Raw genomic sequence first — 16,000 nt, forward strand, 5'->3', positions numbered from 1 at the left:
TTAATGTGATTGAAAGGCAGTTAAAATGGCGGTGACCTTTTCAGGGGGAATTAGATTGCCTGCCAAGAGTGGTTAGAGGGAGTGATAACGCCAGCTTGAGGAAGCTGTCCAGTCTGCTTCAAAGGGAGAGAGACAGGGAAAGCAAGCTGGCAGCAAGTACCATTTAAAGCACAAACCGTGCGGTCTGATAGAACAGAGATTGCTGTCCTCTTTAGATATGAAAGAATTGAAGAATTGTAGCTAAGTTCTCTCCACCCGCCCCGTCCTCCTCTTCCCCCCTCTAGCTCCCCCACCAAAAAGCCTTCCTCTAGGTGCAATAGCAAGCTAGTCACCACTGCTCTTCTAGTTTCTTTTGCTTCGGCAGATCAGTTGCATCAAAAATAACACAGAGGAGAGAAAGACTTTGAAAATGTTAAAATGGCAAGCAGGGCATTTTCAGGGAAGGATACTTTCTAAGAAAGATCTACATGACAAGGATCTGTCTGATAGATTGTGATACTCTTGAAGAAGGAGAAACACACAGGGATTACTTAACTCTAAAGTTTCTCTTTATTTTTCTGGTATTTCTTTTTATTTCTCCATGCTGCCCTTCTTCCAAGCTAGCAAAGGGCTTGGATCTATTTGCTAATGTCTTACCAAGGGAAAAGAACAGCACAACTGAGTGTATGCATAGAGGGACTTGGTAAAGCCTTTATAAGCTGTAACAAACTACAGTTATCCTTGGATGTCCATTTGCATTGGATCTCATATCGTGTACAATTAGGGCAGCTGCCTGGAAAGTAGGACTGTATTAAAATGTTTAAAAGTTTCTAGCAAATGGCTGCAGTCCTCCCACTACCAGCTTTCTATCAACACAGAATCAAGACCTGCTTCAGTCTGAGCAGCAAGTGTGTAGGCCAGCCTTTGTCCAGTGTGGGTTGGTTGTCCCAGAAAGAGCATTGGGGCAGTAGCTGTATGCTTCTCCAGTTCGTTCTCCTTCTAAATCCCTGCAGCATTAGAATCATTCATGCATGTGCAAGGTCCTGACTTCAGAATCTAAATACATACTTTTTAGTTCTCTTACCTTAACAACAGGTTTTTGTGATTACAGTGACTGCTTGGGTCTGGTAACTGCCTGGCAGAAAGCTTCAAACAGAGAAGGAAAATTCACTTGTGCTTCTCTGTGCAATTTCATGAAAATGGACCTCTGCAACAAAACTCTTAAAATCTGTGTTTGACATGTATGTGCAAACTGAAGCATGGAGAAGCGTCTTCTCTAGGGTTATAAAGATAGTAGCAGAGCTGGCGACAAACCTTCTAAGTCTTGCTTTAGAATCTTACTTAGTATCCAGCTGTGCCCTCTTTTTCAGATAAAATATAATGAGACATACAGTAAAGTTGCAAGAGGCAAGGAGACTTCCTTTTTTTCCATGTCAGGAGATTCAGGCTGCATTTAAGGTTATACTGATAAGAGGGTATAAACTGATTTATTCAAATGCAGCAAAAGCATGGAAAGCTGAAAAGTAAATGTGTGACTTCTCTTAAGAAACACTGTTGGAAATGGAAGATGTCACTGGCATATTTAGGCCTTTTGGAAGAATGCTGTAGTAACTAGAATCCTCTTTGCTACTGCTGTGTAGATGAGCCAGAATTCATTCCTTTTACCCTGCAGGCTGAAGCAAACTTCAGCTTGGATGCAAGAGCACAGGGAATCTTTGCTGAAATGAAATTCTTAATCTTCCTTCCATTTAGCAAGAGCTCTGTTCAGTGCATTTCTCTGCCATGTTTCCAGTATCAGTGTCTCTCTCTAAGGTGAATGTGTCTGTACATCTGAGCATCTTTCCCAGCACCTCAGTCTGTGAATTTTATCCTTCCTATGTTTGGGTTGCTACCTTCTGCTGGTCACTTCCACCTGCTGTAAGCTTCCAAGTGGGCAAGATGTATAAATTTCATGTTTCTCAAGTGCTTAGTCTGTGCCTCATGCCCCTTCTAGTGGGCTGCTGAGCTCCAGAGCACTTATATCCCTTAACTCAGCCTTTCTGTAAAAGTGGCAATCCTGGTAATCCCTCCATTGCAAGAGCATAGTAATTTGGACTGGTCTGATGGAGTAGGCCAACCACCTCTTAACATTTGCACCTCTCATTTGAAAGCAAATACTTGCCCATAAGGTAATGCTTGATCTAAAAATGCTAACAAAGTCTGTTTGCATAGTGTTAGATACAGTAATCACATGGGCTGCACCTGATTCTTTCTCTGTAGTTTGTGTCTGCATATAGAATTTGACAGATTCTGTGGTTAATAAATATCTCTTAAGTATTGTCATATATATTAATATCATAAGTTGGCTCTAGAGAGCCAGAAAAGCATATTAGAATAGTATGTGATTTAAGAAGAAAAAACCTCCTGCCTTACATATAAAACACAGCATGACCTGCCATGTAATTGATGCCCAATGTCACGTGTGTTTGAAGTTTACATAATTCTTCAAGGAACACCATTTTGTTCATTTTGGAACACAAAGTAATCAATAGGACTTAGCAAAGTAAAAATAATTTTAACTGGGAAAAAATAAATTGATGAGGGTAGCCATTAAAATTTCTCATTGCTGATTGTACATTTTTGTTAACTTGAATGCATACAAAAATATAAAAATCTAACTTTTATGTTCAAACTGCTAGAATGCATTAGCTGAAAGGAGCACGATTAACTAAACCTTGATGGTTGATTTATGTAACACCAACAGCCGTTCTAAATAGGAAAAGTTTTCTGCAGGAAGAAGTGGAATTCTCTCCATTTTACAGTATTATGTGTTGTAGTTGGGGGATGAAAATGGACATCTGTCAATCCCTTCCTAGAAGAAGGAGGTGGGGAAAAAAACAGAAAAGCAGTTGTAACACCATGAATATTAGCAGGGGGAGTAAGGGAGCAGGTAGAGCGCCTAAAACTACTCATTTTTTTGAAGTAGACTGGGTTTCAGTTGACAGTTCATTTAAACTTCAGGTTTTGTATATCTCAGACATTAGTTCTGCAGTCCAGTTTTCTACTGGTCTGCTAGCTGTGGTTTTGAAAATCCCAGGCTTTAAGATAATAATCTGATAAATTTTTAATTTTTTCCCTCAAGGCTCTGCAATTTTCCTAGAACTGCAACCTACTTCTTGGACACTCAGGTCAAACTTGAGCTTTAAGCACACAATAGTTGATTGACGTGATTTTAATAGCATTTTAGAATACAGTTGTTAAGTCAGGGGCAGTGAGATGTTTCTAAAGGAAAAAGGGAGCACAGGTCTCAATGGCTCTAAACAGCTCCTGTCTCCGCGTGTCGTCTCCTACACGCGGCGGTGAAACGCATTATCGAGTAGTGCCCGGAAAGTGGCTAACTGCGTTTGACACACGCCAACTCCCTGCCTCCACACTGGATAATTGCATTGTCAACTGTTCAGCAAAGTGGCAGGTGACACTGCAGCCGGATTGATTGTCCTACTATGGAGGCTCCCAAGACTGTCAGCCACCCAATCGATAGAGTTTACACAAGACACTGTGACTGCATCTGTAACTAATTTCAGTTTGAACCTCACAAGATGCGGCTGTCCCTGTTTCCTGGCCTCTCTTCTTTGCTTGCATCTTCTCACTGGACGAGGAAGTTGTTTTTCCATGAAAGCCTGGTTTTATTTCTTGTTTTGGAGCTGGAAGGGAAGAAATCAATGGTGTGTTTTGTGGTTTCAGAGTTGAGGGCATTGCAGCACATGGCTAACTAGCAGCTCCAGTTTTGCAATCAATAGACTGATCAATTGATTAAATTAGCACTGATTTTTCTTTCTTCTTTCCAACCTAGAAAAGAATTAGTTTGGGAGGAACAGTACATGTGTTTGGCCTATGAAATTTAGCCCTTGGTTTTCCAGTCCTTGGTTGTCTTTCCCCCATGAATACAATCTCTGTGGTCATCATTATTTAAAGCAAACTGCATTGAGCCCCGCCACTGGCAGCAGCGCACTGTAAGCCAGGGTGTCACTTTCAGCTGTTCACCAGCCTTGCTGCTTCATGCTCGGCTGCCTTAGAAAAGTCATCCTCCGAGCTCTGCTGTGCTGCTTTATTATTGGCAAAGTTGCGACATTCCTGTGATCCCTGTCAGTGGTGCTTATTGATCCAGTGATGTGAATCTGCTTAGTGATTCAAGATTACTTTAATTCTCCCTCTTCCTTTTTTGTTTGTTTCCACCCTCTCCCCAGGGGAACAAAAGCTTTCAGATCCACCTTTCTCTAACTGTAGAAAATGAGCTGTAGCTGCAGAGACCATGGCTGTTGCTGCTGCTTTTGTACTTCAGCTCCAGGTTTTGAAGAGCAGCATTTGAAATAGACTTGAGGCTCTTCTCACCTTCTTGTATCACATTGGCACGAGGCTCTACGAGGCAGCCATGAATTGCCAAACCAGATGAGACCTTTGGTCTGGTCCGAGTGTGTTTTCCCCTCTGCAGCCATAGTCTGTACCTGATGGGTTACAGGAAGCATAAAAACATCTCTGGAATACTCCTCAATGCTGCAAGGGGTGGGGAAGCCTCTTCCTGAGCCTTGCAGCAGCAGGCTCTTACCCTGTACAGCAGTGCTTGCCTGCCCTTTGTTCAGCATGCTGCTGCAAAATTATGGTAATGGTCATAAAAGTATATGGCCCCTTGCCTTAAAGGCAGCTGTTTCTGTGAGCTGTTAGCAAAGATCCCTGTAAGCATCCACACTGGTAAGCAGTCAGGTCTCTGACAGCCCATTTGTGCCTCTGTGAGAGCTAATAGACAGCATCAGATGGATGCATCTGCTGTTTCAGGTGTGTGCTGTAACAACGCAGTTGGGTGTCAGTTTTCCAGGTAAATCACCATTTAGCTTTAAATGGTTCTGGCTTCAGAGAAATAAAAGCCTTGTTTCGTAAGCAGCTTTTCTTGGCTTCTAAATTTAATTTTTTTTCTGCAACAGGCTGGGAACATCACCAGAACTATTCTATCCCTGTTGCTTCTAAGAAAAAGTGGGGGAACAATTTCCCTGTTGAAAAATAAGTCTCGGGAGGCATTATGGATCTGTGGAAAGACCTGTGTTCAACATGGCCTCATCTTTGCCTTCCTCTTGTTTTCAAGAATTTTTAGTGGCTATCTCTGTCTTCCCAGATGTCTCTTGCAATAAAATGGCATCCATGCCACCTTATCCTCTTAGTACTAGTTTGGGATACTTCAGCAGAAGATGAAATAAACCCAGTTTAGAGCCATTCTTGGAAGTATGTGTGGCCTGGACGTGAGTCTGCATAAACTACTTTTATTGCCTTCATTGTTTTTACTCTTCAAGAAGGCAATAAATGACATTTCAATAAGAAAATAGAGTGAACGTGCTGGAAAGGAAGGTTGTTCAGAAGGGGGTCACTGCAAGGAGTGTAATTAGCAAAGGCTGCAATTCTGGAGATTTATAGGAGGCATTTCTTCTTCTTTCCTGAGCACATGTATACTACCTGCAAACAGAATGAATGCTGCTTCCCAGCCAAAATAGGCCCCAGTAGAGCTCTATGCCTCTGAGATGGATTTGAATTTAGAAACATTTTTGGAATTTACACAAAATTTGGGATTTCTAGAATATTTCCAGTATAGATTTCACACACACACTCCCATTCCTTGGCCAAACTGGAGAAATATTAGTCATCCAGATGAGTTTGATCCTCTGCATGAGCAATATCTAGTAGCTGCATTCACAGTGGTAGTGCAAATAATACTGACATCGTGGTTTTCTTCCCTGTCTTTCTTTGGCATGATAATTAAATATAAACATATAATTAAATATATACAGAACAACTGGTCACCAAAACTAATCTGTCTAGGTAGGAGTTGAGGGGCAGAGGTTGGGCACAGTAGCTCTGTGCTTTCCTACCTGTGCTCATGAAATTAGGCTGGGGTTGTTTTGGTGTGCAGTGGTCTGATTGTGTTACCATTCTACCCCTAAGACTGCCAGTCCCCATGTGAGCTCGTGCCTGTGCAGGAGCCAGCAGTGCTGTCAGCACCTGAAGCAGCGTATGTTGTCACTTGGACCATCTGCTGCTGAGTTTGATGGAGAAAAGGAGGGACTTGAATGTGAAGTCTTTTTATCTGTTCTGTGAGTCTGCTTATATATCATGTTAATAACTCTTGAACTTAACCTGGGCCACCATTCACCAGACAGTTGTTCAGGTGACCACTCATCAGGAGGACTGCACAAAGGAAGTGAGATTTGAGAAGCTGTGCAGACGTCAGAGAGGATGCTTAGGCATAGGGGACAACTTAAGAGAAAGAAAAGTGCTATGATACCTTACAAAACAGGGAAGGAAAGGATTTCTGGTGAGATTTATCTACAGACATTATTAATAGGTACATGGAAAGAATGGGAAGTGTTTTCACCTTCAAGCTCAGCTGATTACTGTAGCCTGCCAGTGCTTAAACATGGCAGTAGTTAAGAGGCATGCAAATTTTTCCTGTTTTCCTGACCACTGAGTCAGTTTTTCAGAAACACTGTTGCTTGTATAGAGTACCTAAATTTTTCAGAAAGTAACTAGAATTGGTGCTCAGGCAGACTGCTCTGAGACCAGCCCAAGCAAAGAAAGCTGTGTACACAGTGCTATGTAAGTGATGTTGATAGGTACATTCTGATTGATGGGCGAGTTTGTCTCCCAAACTGTCACAGGGTTTATAGAGGTGCCACTCAATACCAGTGCTGGAATTGCTTGTCAGAGCACCTGGCTACAAGAGCAATGGGGATTGGAGACAGAGCTGTAACTTTGTTTTTTCTCTGCTTAATGGCCCCAGCTTCTGACCTGCCTGTTCACTCCTGTTTGTCTGGTCCTTAAGGAGGCAGCTGGGATTAAGACTGTCAGAGAATTGTACTGCTTTAGCATCAGGAGGCTAATTGTATTGGGGCTGGCAGCATATGACAAGGGGTTGCCTCCTACCAAATGCACAGCAAGAGCAAAAAAATCTCAACAAGGTCCAGGAAGGGTATAGGAGAGTCTGCACTGGGTTTGTTCTTCTTTTCATCTAAAAGCAGCATTTTTAAATTCATATGTGGAATTACATTCCTCAGGCCTTGAGTGACTCCTAAGAGTAGCAGCTGTTTCTGTGAATAACAGACCAGTCTCTTATGAATTCTTAGGTAAAACTCACAAGTTAACATTCAGTTGTTGGATTTCACTTTAACACGTGGGAATAAAGTTCTGGTCCAGAGCATTGACCTCTGGGTAACACACTGGCTTTAGAGGTCTCTACTCTAGGCAGTGTTGCTGGTGGCTGTGAATTATTGTGTGACCTTCAGAAGCAGAGCCTTGCTGGAGGAACCCTTCACTGTTCTCAGTGCACACTACTGAATTGCAGATCACCCAAATGGAGTTGGTAGGGGGTCTTCTGGAAGCTCCTGTCCTCTGCACTCCATTTCACGTTTTCCTTTCTCCAGGATGGCAGTGTACACCACCAGCAGGAGCTGGAAGTTGTGAGCCCTCTTTACATTTGGGCTGAGTTAGTGAGAAGCAGGTGTGATCCTTTTGGGCCTTCCTTGCATTTAGTGGTCTTCTTAATCCATTTATAACAGCACTTGTCCAGAAATCTGGTTTGAATGAGCCTGAGATGAATGAATAATGTCAAGCAGTTCAGACGTCAAATATTTGAACAGCTGCGTGGGTGTTTTCACTGGCTTTGTGCATGGAAGCAACCCCAGGAAGTTAGACAAGGAGGGTCAGGTTGAAATTGTGGCACCAGACCCGATCTTGCTGGAACTGGCCTCAAAATCCCTGCTGCAGAATGAAAAGGTATTACAGGATGCCAGTTGCAAGCTGTTTGTTCCCCAGGTGATGCTGGGCCAAGCTTCGCATCCCATTTTTTTGTGTTTTGTTGTGTGCAGGAGCAGTAGTGAGATTTATAGAGATTATTGATTTGCATCAGAAACATATTTTGTGGCTTTTGTTTTTCCTTTTTATTTAAAGTAGCTTCTGAAGTCCTAAAACTGATAGCACAAGTTATATTCAGAGTATTTTTTGGATTCATGGAGGTTACTTTGTTTAGCATAGTTTCTAAGTCATTGGTTTTTTGCCATGTTGCAGTGGACTGCACTTGGTCACATAAAAAAATTCTGTATAAAATGAAAAACAGAGTTGGATCACCTGATTGTACCTTAGTTCAGGTGTCCGTCTGGGAGTCCTTGTTTGATCAGAAAAGAAAATTTACCTTTCCCTTGCCCCTCATTTTAACCTATGAACTTCTCTGCAGTGTCGTCCTCTCTGACTGAAAGGCTCTCTCAGATCATCCCAGTGTGTATTTGCCATCATAACACATACTGTCCAAACTCTCCCCTTGTACACTCCCTGTTTAGGATGTGTAGTAGTCTGCTGGCAGTGCAGCTAGGCAGTAGAGCTATATTCAGCCAAAGCTCTGGAATATTTTCCTTCCAGACTTAAAAGGGATTTTCTTAAATACAAAGGTCTTGAGAGCAAGGACACAAGGATTCTGAAGTCAAGGTGCCTTAATATTTGTAAACTGTATTGCAGTAAGATCTTCTCATCTTAAGCTCTAGCCATAAACCACCAGTTTGCTTGAGTCACTTGGAAACAAAATTGATGGAAAGGTGCACATCTGCTGTGTGCTTGGCATCCTTGCAGAGGATAGTAACACGGGGGGTGGTTCCACTTATGTCCACTCATTTGGCCACCTTCCCCCCCACCAAGGCACTTGCTCTGAGTATTCATTGTCTGGCTAATGTTCAGATCATCTCCTGGGACTGGCCAAGTCACAGCTCCAGCTTTGCATGATTTGTGTCTCCCACAGCTACAAGAAAAATGAAGACCTGTGTGTCCAAAGTTTATGGCCTTTGAGAAGTGATGGGCTAAAGTAATGCCAGGTGCAGGGGATGGTGTTACTGCAGGTTAAATGCCATACCTATAAATTACCACCCCATCGCCCACTCTTGACTTTTAAAGCAGCTTTGAAAGACTATCCAGCTTTTTTGACAGGTCTCTCTTACCCCTCTAAATCTTCTCCCAAACATTGTGATGAACTGAATGAGTCAAGATTTACTGGATGAGCCATTGCAGCAAGAGGAGGCAGCTTGTGACACGTGTTGGCTGGCAGTGTGCAGCCAGTATGTATATTCAGAAACACTCTGAAAGGGGTCTGCTGGAGAAGGGCTGCCCCAGTGACACCATGGGGCTGACCTACAGCCACGGCTCCCACAGTACCTGGCACAGATGTGGGTGCTGCATTGTTGGTTCTAGTTGTGTTACCTCTGCTAAAAATTAAGGCTGGCAATTACTTTGAAGTAAAAGGTAGTTTATGCTTCTAGGGAAAGGTTAGTCTTAAAATCATTGTCATGCTACAGTTGTCACTCGTTAAGGACCTTCTTGATATTCAGGGAAGAGAAATATCAAATCCATATAAACAAATTTTATTGGGGGCTTAATGAATCGGTGAGAGCACCCATTCCTTGAGAGCGACAGTAGAGAGCTGTGTCTGCATAGTATCCTTGGAAATGAGACCTTTACTTTGCCCTGCTGTCTGCACAGATGCAGACCATTAGAAATATAGTTCACTCTTCTGGGCTTATGTTAAGTGTGCTGGTGAGAACCCAGTGGGATGAACAGACTCAGACATCTGAAGGCCTGAAAAGTCTGTCCTAATGTTTTGCAATGTCCTCATTCTTCAGACATGCATATAATATTCAGTGCTTCTACAATAATTTTAGCCTGTATTCTGCATTTTGAACCACAATCACAGTACAGGAATGTAGTCATTTTGGGGCATTGGTGTGAGGCCAAGGTGACATCTACCTTACTCTTTCAGTCCGTGAAGTTGGGACGTGTTCTTTGGTCTACCACAGACCTAGGTCACCAGCCCTCTGGATGTGCCAGGTCCTGCAGGCTCCAGCAGGTACCTTTGTCTGAGCCAGGTGTCCAGCTCTGGACAGGGGTGTTAAGTGAAGGAGCATACTGGAGGCAGCTGCAGTGAGTACATTTCTGTCTGCATAGCTAATGTACCCAAACAGCTTAGATCTGTTGCACAATTGAACACAAATGGGAACCTTGCAACCAACACCCCAGGGTTCAGGAGGTCTTTGCTTAATATCCAGTCTTATAGGAGAGAGCATAATTCAGTGTTAGCTCTCATGAAGAGTAAATATGCCTTCTGTAGTTTCTCTTCTATTAATAAACCCTGGGCAGAAAATACCATGTGAAGGTTCATCTTTATAGGTGTTTGTGCAGATTAAATTTAAAAAAGTCTGGTTGCAGTTTACAAAATGCTTGGGACCAAAGTAAATGTATAAATTGTTAGAAAGTGGGAATTGGTGAATAGTCAGCCTCAGGTGGAACTGTAAGTGGTTGTTTCTTGCTGGAGTTGGGGCTGGATGTGTGCCTGATCCACCTGTGCTGGAAGAGCAGAACTCTTGATGAGTTGCATTGCAATTTGGTCATATGAGTGCTTGTAAGGAGCTGTTAATGACCGAAGTTAGATTTTTTTCTCCTCTTGTAGAAACAGGTTTGCTGTTCTTAAATGTTTTAAATTTCAAAAATCTAAGCAGTGACTAAATGTATTTTAAAATGGAAAAGATGTTTCTAATTGTATTTTAGCCTCTGCCTGCCCTCTGCATCAGATTTAAGAAGTAATTCAGAATGTCCTTGTGGCCTTCTCTTACCTGCTAGTAGTGTGGATTTTGCATTAACTATTTCTGTGAAAAATAAGTCTTTCCTATTTAGCTTCATTGCTTTTTCTGCCTTTGAGAGAGACCCATACAGTGACTTCAATTCCAAAATAATTCATGTGGAGAGCTAAAAGCCAAGAATGTTCCATTTTCAATGTTGGGGGCATTTAGAGCATAAAATCTAGGAAGTTAGAGCATTTCTGTGAATGTTCTTGTGCAGTCTTTGGAGAGGGCAACTTTTATGAGACTGTTAAGAGTAAAGGACAGCCTGCAAACTTGTGCTGTAGCACCTTTCTTGGGAGATCTCCTACACTTCATTTCCAATTCAGATGCTCATCCATGTGTTTTATTTTCTTTCAGGTTCTGGGTTTATCATGTGCAGCGGGAAAGAGAATCCAGACAGTGATGCTGACCTGGATGTGGATGGAGACGACACACTTGAATACGGGAAACCACAGTATCGTTTTTGAAAGGCTCTTACTGAGAGGGAACCTAGAGGTGCATCTGCCCTGGGAAATGGTGGATAATCCATGTCCAGCCCTACTGGAAGTGACACAGCCTTCTTCAGTTACTGTGTTATTTGAACTAGGAGGGGTTCCCCATTGCAGCCTTTGAGATCCTGCTGTTGATACAGCACTACTTCCAACCTGCTTGAAGTCTATCGGAGACATTGCAGAGGATTAGAGTTTCTCTATTCTGTTTTGTAAACAGTCTGTTTCTTCCATCTGGGTTTGTGGTTTGTTCTATATTGATAGCTTTTCTTACTTCATGGGTAGGAATTGAGTTTATTTTCCACAAGACACCCTTTTGTTTTCAAGGGGTTTGTGCAGTAAGCAGTATTCACCTTCCACTCAGAGAGATTTGATTTTTTTTTTTTTTTCCCTTTTCCTTAGACAGTTCATAGGCAGAACTATCATTAAAGGCAGATTTTGAGAACTTCTCCATCTGGGAGCAGACTTTTTGGGCACAGCTCTGGGAGAGCTATGAGCAGACTTCTGCCCCACAGCAGTTATAATAGGCATCAAGGAAGAATTCCTGCAAGGGCATGAGACAGACACTGCCTTAGCTGTGATGAGGGGCAATGTATAGCTAAAGAATTAGGTTTTATTGAAATCTGTACCAGCCTTTAGGATTGAAGCTCCAACCCTACACTGGTAAAAGAACTCTATACTTCAAATGGAATCTGTGAAATTGAGCAGGTTAGGTTTGCATGGGTTCGGGAACTGGTTTTCCCTTTCCAAGAAGCTGTGGAATCGTGTTACTATCAAAAGATTTCTTTTTTTCCACCTAAAACAAAACTTTAATCCAGAATTTAAAAGCAGGCCCCTTTGTGGATACCAACCCCTCTTTTTTTTTGAGGTGTTCCCAATTGGAATTAGTTTGTTTTATGTCCCAGCCAGTGTCCTAACCATCTCAAAAGCTTTCCCACTGTCTGCAGCAGGACTCTATGTTCCTTAACCCTTTGTGCTCAGGTACACAGAGGCAGACATTATCCCTTGCACTGGAGAAGAGCCAGGTGAAGCCAAAGAAAGGGAGGCGCTCCGAGGTGCTGTTTTAAAGTAAGTATCATGCCTTTCTAAATTACTGCATTCATGACTTTTGGGGAGTCTCAGATTGTGGAAAATACCTTTTCACTTGAGTGCAAAGGTTGCAACAAGAGACTTACAAAAAAGCATAGTCCAACAGGTGGATTTCCATTTCTACCTGTGCAGCTGTTCTTTACTGAGTAAAGCCTCCCTGTACACTCTCCCTCTCTGAGCTACCCCACTGCCCAGCCAGTGCCATCTTTGCCCTGAACAGTGCTGGGCAGAGGATGAATTCTGGTGATGAAGAAACTGTGTTGGACTAAGGCCTTACGTATCATCTTGCTTCATGATGAAATATGGCCTCTTAGCAGTACAGCAGCCATCAGAATCTTGGTTGGCGCAGCAGGAGTCTGGCACCTCATGTGTGACTTCATTGCATCCAATTACATGTTGTGGGGTGTGCAAACTAATCTTTCTATATTCAGCTCTGGGTTGGGGCAGGATGTGTGCTCTGCCCACATACATATGTGGAGAATGCAGGCAGCCAGCATTCAGGGCACTCGGGGAAGTATTCCAGGCAAATAAAATGAGTCTTAACAGGGAGCTAGGATTGCTTTCTAAGCCCTCTGCCCTGCATAAAACAGGACTTAAATTACCCCTCTATCTCTTTCAGTGAGTGATCCTGTGGGGTCAAGGTTGAAGTGATTGATAGAGCAGTGAAATGAAGTTTTCTTACTGCTTAGCCTGTCGCAAACACTAGTTCAAAATTAGGTTTTACTCCATAGAAAAGTGGCATTTGCCACACTGGATCCAAACCATTGGTCTATTCAATACTTAGCCAACCATGTTAGTCCAAAAAACAGGGACGCAGAGATGCTGAAGCTCCTTCACAGCTAGGACCCTGGTATTGTAGCAGGAGGATGCTTGGTTATCAGTTATCACTTAGTGCTTGGTGAGAGAAGTGAGAACCTGGGGCCCGGAGATCCAGTCCCTTGATGTGGCTTGCACCTAACATATTGTCTTGCTGTTTAGACAAAGTTCTTCGTTGCATGTTTCCTGGACTTGTTTGCCCATCCCTACAACACAAGAGGTAGTGTTGCCTGGAAAAGCACTTTAAAATTCTGCCGAGTTTCTGTAGAAATGCCGTAGTGTCACTGATGCCATGAAGCATGAGTGTGTTACTTGGCTGGCCATCTGCTCACATTTTGCAACTTAGACTGATGGATAGAAGTATTAAGAGAGAAGTGGTTGGTGGAAGGGGTAGCTTTTCCTGAGAAGCAAAATTTTTTTGTACTCAACCTTTAGCATATTGTCCTTTTCTCTTTTAGTGGTGGCACACCAAGTACTCGAATAACGCCAGAGTTTTCTAAATGGGCCAGTGACGGTGAGTGTTGAAATTGTAAATTGTTAATTTATATACTACAGGAGGGCAGATAGATAGTCCATGTCTTCTGCTTGCCAGTACTTAGGAGAAGTAGTTAATGCTCTTGAAGAGTGTAATCGGATATGTATGCACATAAAACCACACTATCTTTTTGAAACTTTACAGCATAATTAATTGTCAATAATGGCAGCTGGGGAAGTTCCCAAAAATGCCACCCTAACTGGTATAGTGAATAGAGATAGGGTTTGGAGTGACTTGATGTCATGTCACTGAAAGGCAAACTGCTTCATTACAGAGAGAGCTAGCAGAGCCTATCAATGTGATGGTGGTGTTCAGCTGCTGGGTGTTTAAACTACATAGGTGCACCTATTACTTTTTTTCAACTGCTTTCTTACCTTCTTTGAGAAGATATACTAAAGACTTGTATCATTTTGGTAGATCTTGTCCTTGCTGGCCTTTCTATAGCAAGAAAAGCCTACTGCTCTGAAGCCTTCACCTTTGGAGTGGAAACTCTAGGATCTGTCCTACTCCAAGACCTATAATTGAGACTCCAGAGCAAATGAGTTAATGTGAATATGTACCTTTGCATTCATTACTTAAAAGCTCATTGGATTGAGAAGGAAGGGGGAAGTGTTAAACCCATTTGACTGCTGGGGAGTTTTATTCAATGCCAGCAGCACTTTAAGTGTAAGCAGCAACCTAGTGGAAATATGAGAATAATAAAACCTGGCGCATTCCAGCTGTAGATGCCAAATCCATTTCCAGAGCTGGACAGCGCTGCTCCAGCTCCCTTAGGAAGGAAACTGAAGCTCAGCGACCTGAAGAGACATGTCCCAATGATTTTGTTCCCTTTTTTGTTCCTGTCATGCTTTGGGCATTTGATTCCCAGCTTTGAAAGTACCTACAAGACATAACTACTTGCCAGTGGGAGTGGGGGAAGGGAGTAGAACCAGTTTTGCCAAGGGCATGATGGTTAAATGGAGAACATAGGATATCTATCGCAGGCATTTTCTTCTGTGGGATAGGCAATCACATTTATTTTCTGTGAAGTAGAAGCACTTGCTTGTAGGTATTATCAGCTTCAGTAGCTACAGCCACGGAGGTGATGAGGAGGCAGCCCTGATGACATTTGCTATGAGCTGTTTTCTTCATAACTTTTACCTGAATCCATGGTGATGAACCTACAACCCTGGGGCTCATTCATCTTCTCATCTCCAGCTGGTGTCTCACACCCTTTCCTGTGCTGGGAGTAGCCATGATGAGCAGATTGTTCTGTCATTCTAGTTACCTGGCATAATTTTTCTGCTTGTGTCTGTGAGGTTTCAGCAAATGGGAGAGGCTGAGAGCAGGATCTGGGCTGGGTGGATTTGCTCCAAACCCACCTTTCTAGGAGTATACTTCCATGTGACAGCTGCATCAACCCTTGTGAATTAAATCCTTGCTTAAACAATGGGTACATCAGTGGAGGTCAGATGACTGTGAGGTGAGGACAGAGCAGGAGTTGTAATTTGAACCCTGAATCATAGAAATATACTGTCCAGAGAGGCCCCCCCTGCCAGACAGGGACATCTAGCATCAGTCACTTCTCTCTCTCTTACCAGGAACTGGCATGAAAGTGACTCATTGGGATCCTCTGAAGCTGTGACTTGCTCAGATTATTTCATTGCAATCATTTAATGCTTTCATACTAATTTTTCTGTTCTTCCCTCAACAGAAATGCCCTCAACGAGTAATGGTGAGAGCAGTAAACAGGAGACCATGCAGAAGACCTGTAAGAACAGTGACATTGAAAAGTGAGTGTGAATTGGGTAGCTTCCCTTTTTCTTGTTTTAAAGAACCATAATGTCCCATCTGGTGCTCCCAGCAACAGTGCTGTGTTGGTTTTCTAAAAGTTTTATTCTAATGCTTCTTATTCTTTTAGTCCTATTAATAAAGTTTTCTTTATACCTTTTAAATTTTATGCCTATTTTACCCTTCTCCTAATCCATATCTCACAGCAAAAAATAATTAATTACACTAATAATTTTAGCCAATGCTGAACCCACCACATTATTCAATACATTAAGCAAAAAAGTCAAAATAACAAATCTAAACCACTACAAGTGGTAGTGTGAAGGTTGGCATATTTGAAGCTTTTACCACTGAAGAGGGAAATTGTGCTGCAGCGCAAAACCTGAACTTGAAGCACTCACCACTGCTGTGTTCAAAGAGGGCTTGTGGGGAGTTCTCCACCAGATATCTATGAGGGCAGGTACCCAGTGACATGGAATTTGGCACAGTGAGTGTGCTGCAGTCTACTCTGGAATAGAAATAAATGGGTTTATGTGCACTGTTCATTTGAGTAACAACCGCTGTTCTAAACCTTATTCCACATGCTGCTGGGGGTGACCGACTGCTTGGGCAGATTTGATGGTCCAAGCCTAAAACTGCAGGCTGTT

General features: G+C 42.6%; 1 protein-coding gene across 5 annotated transcripts in view; it reads left to right on the forward strand.

The window, feature by feature from the left end:
- Nucleotides 1-16,000, forward strand: part of RNF220 (ring finger protein 220) — a 215,850-nt gene that overhangs the window by 173,678 nt on the left and 26,172 nt on the right. For all 5 annotated transcript variants that reach the window (XM_015636627.1, XM_015636630.1, XM_015636629.1 and 2 more), the window contains 4 exons: nt 11,013-11,109; nt 12,125-12,211; nt 13,507-13,562; nt 15,277-15,355. In XM_015636627.1, the coding sequence (XP_015492113.1) occupies nt 11,013-11,109; nt 12,125-12,211; nt 13,507-13,562; nt 15,277-15,355 (319 nt within the window). The remainder of the gene's footprint in view (nt 1-11,012; nt 11,110-12,124; nt 12,212-13,506; nt 13,563-15,276; nt 15,356-16,000) is intronic.

The sequence above is a fragment of the Parus major genome, chromosome 8 (genome assembly GCF_001522545.3).
Source record: "Parus major isolate Abel chromosome 8, Parus_major1.1, whole genome shotgun sequence".
NCBI lineage: Eukaryota > Metazoa > Chordata > Aves > Passeriformes > Paridae > Parus > Parus major.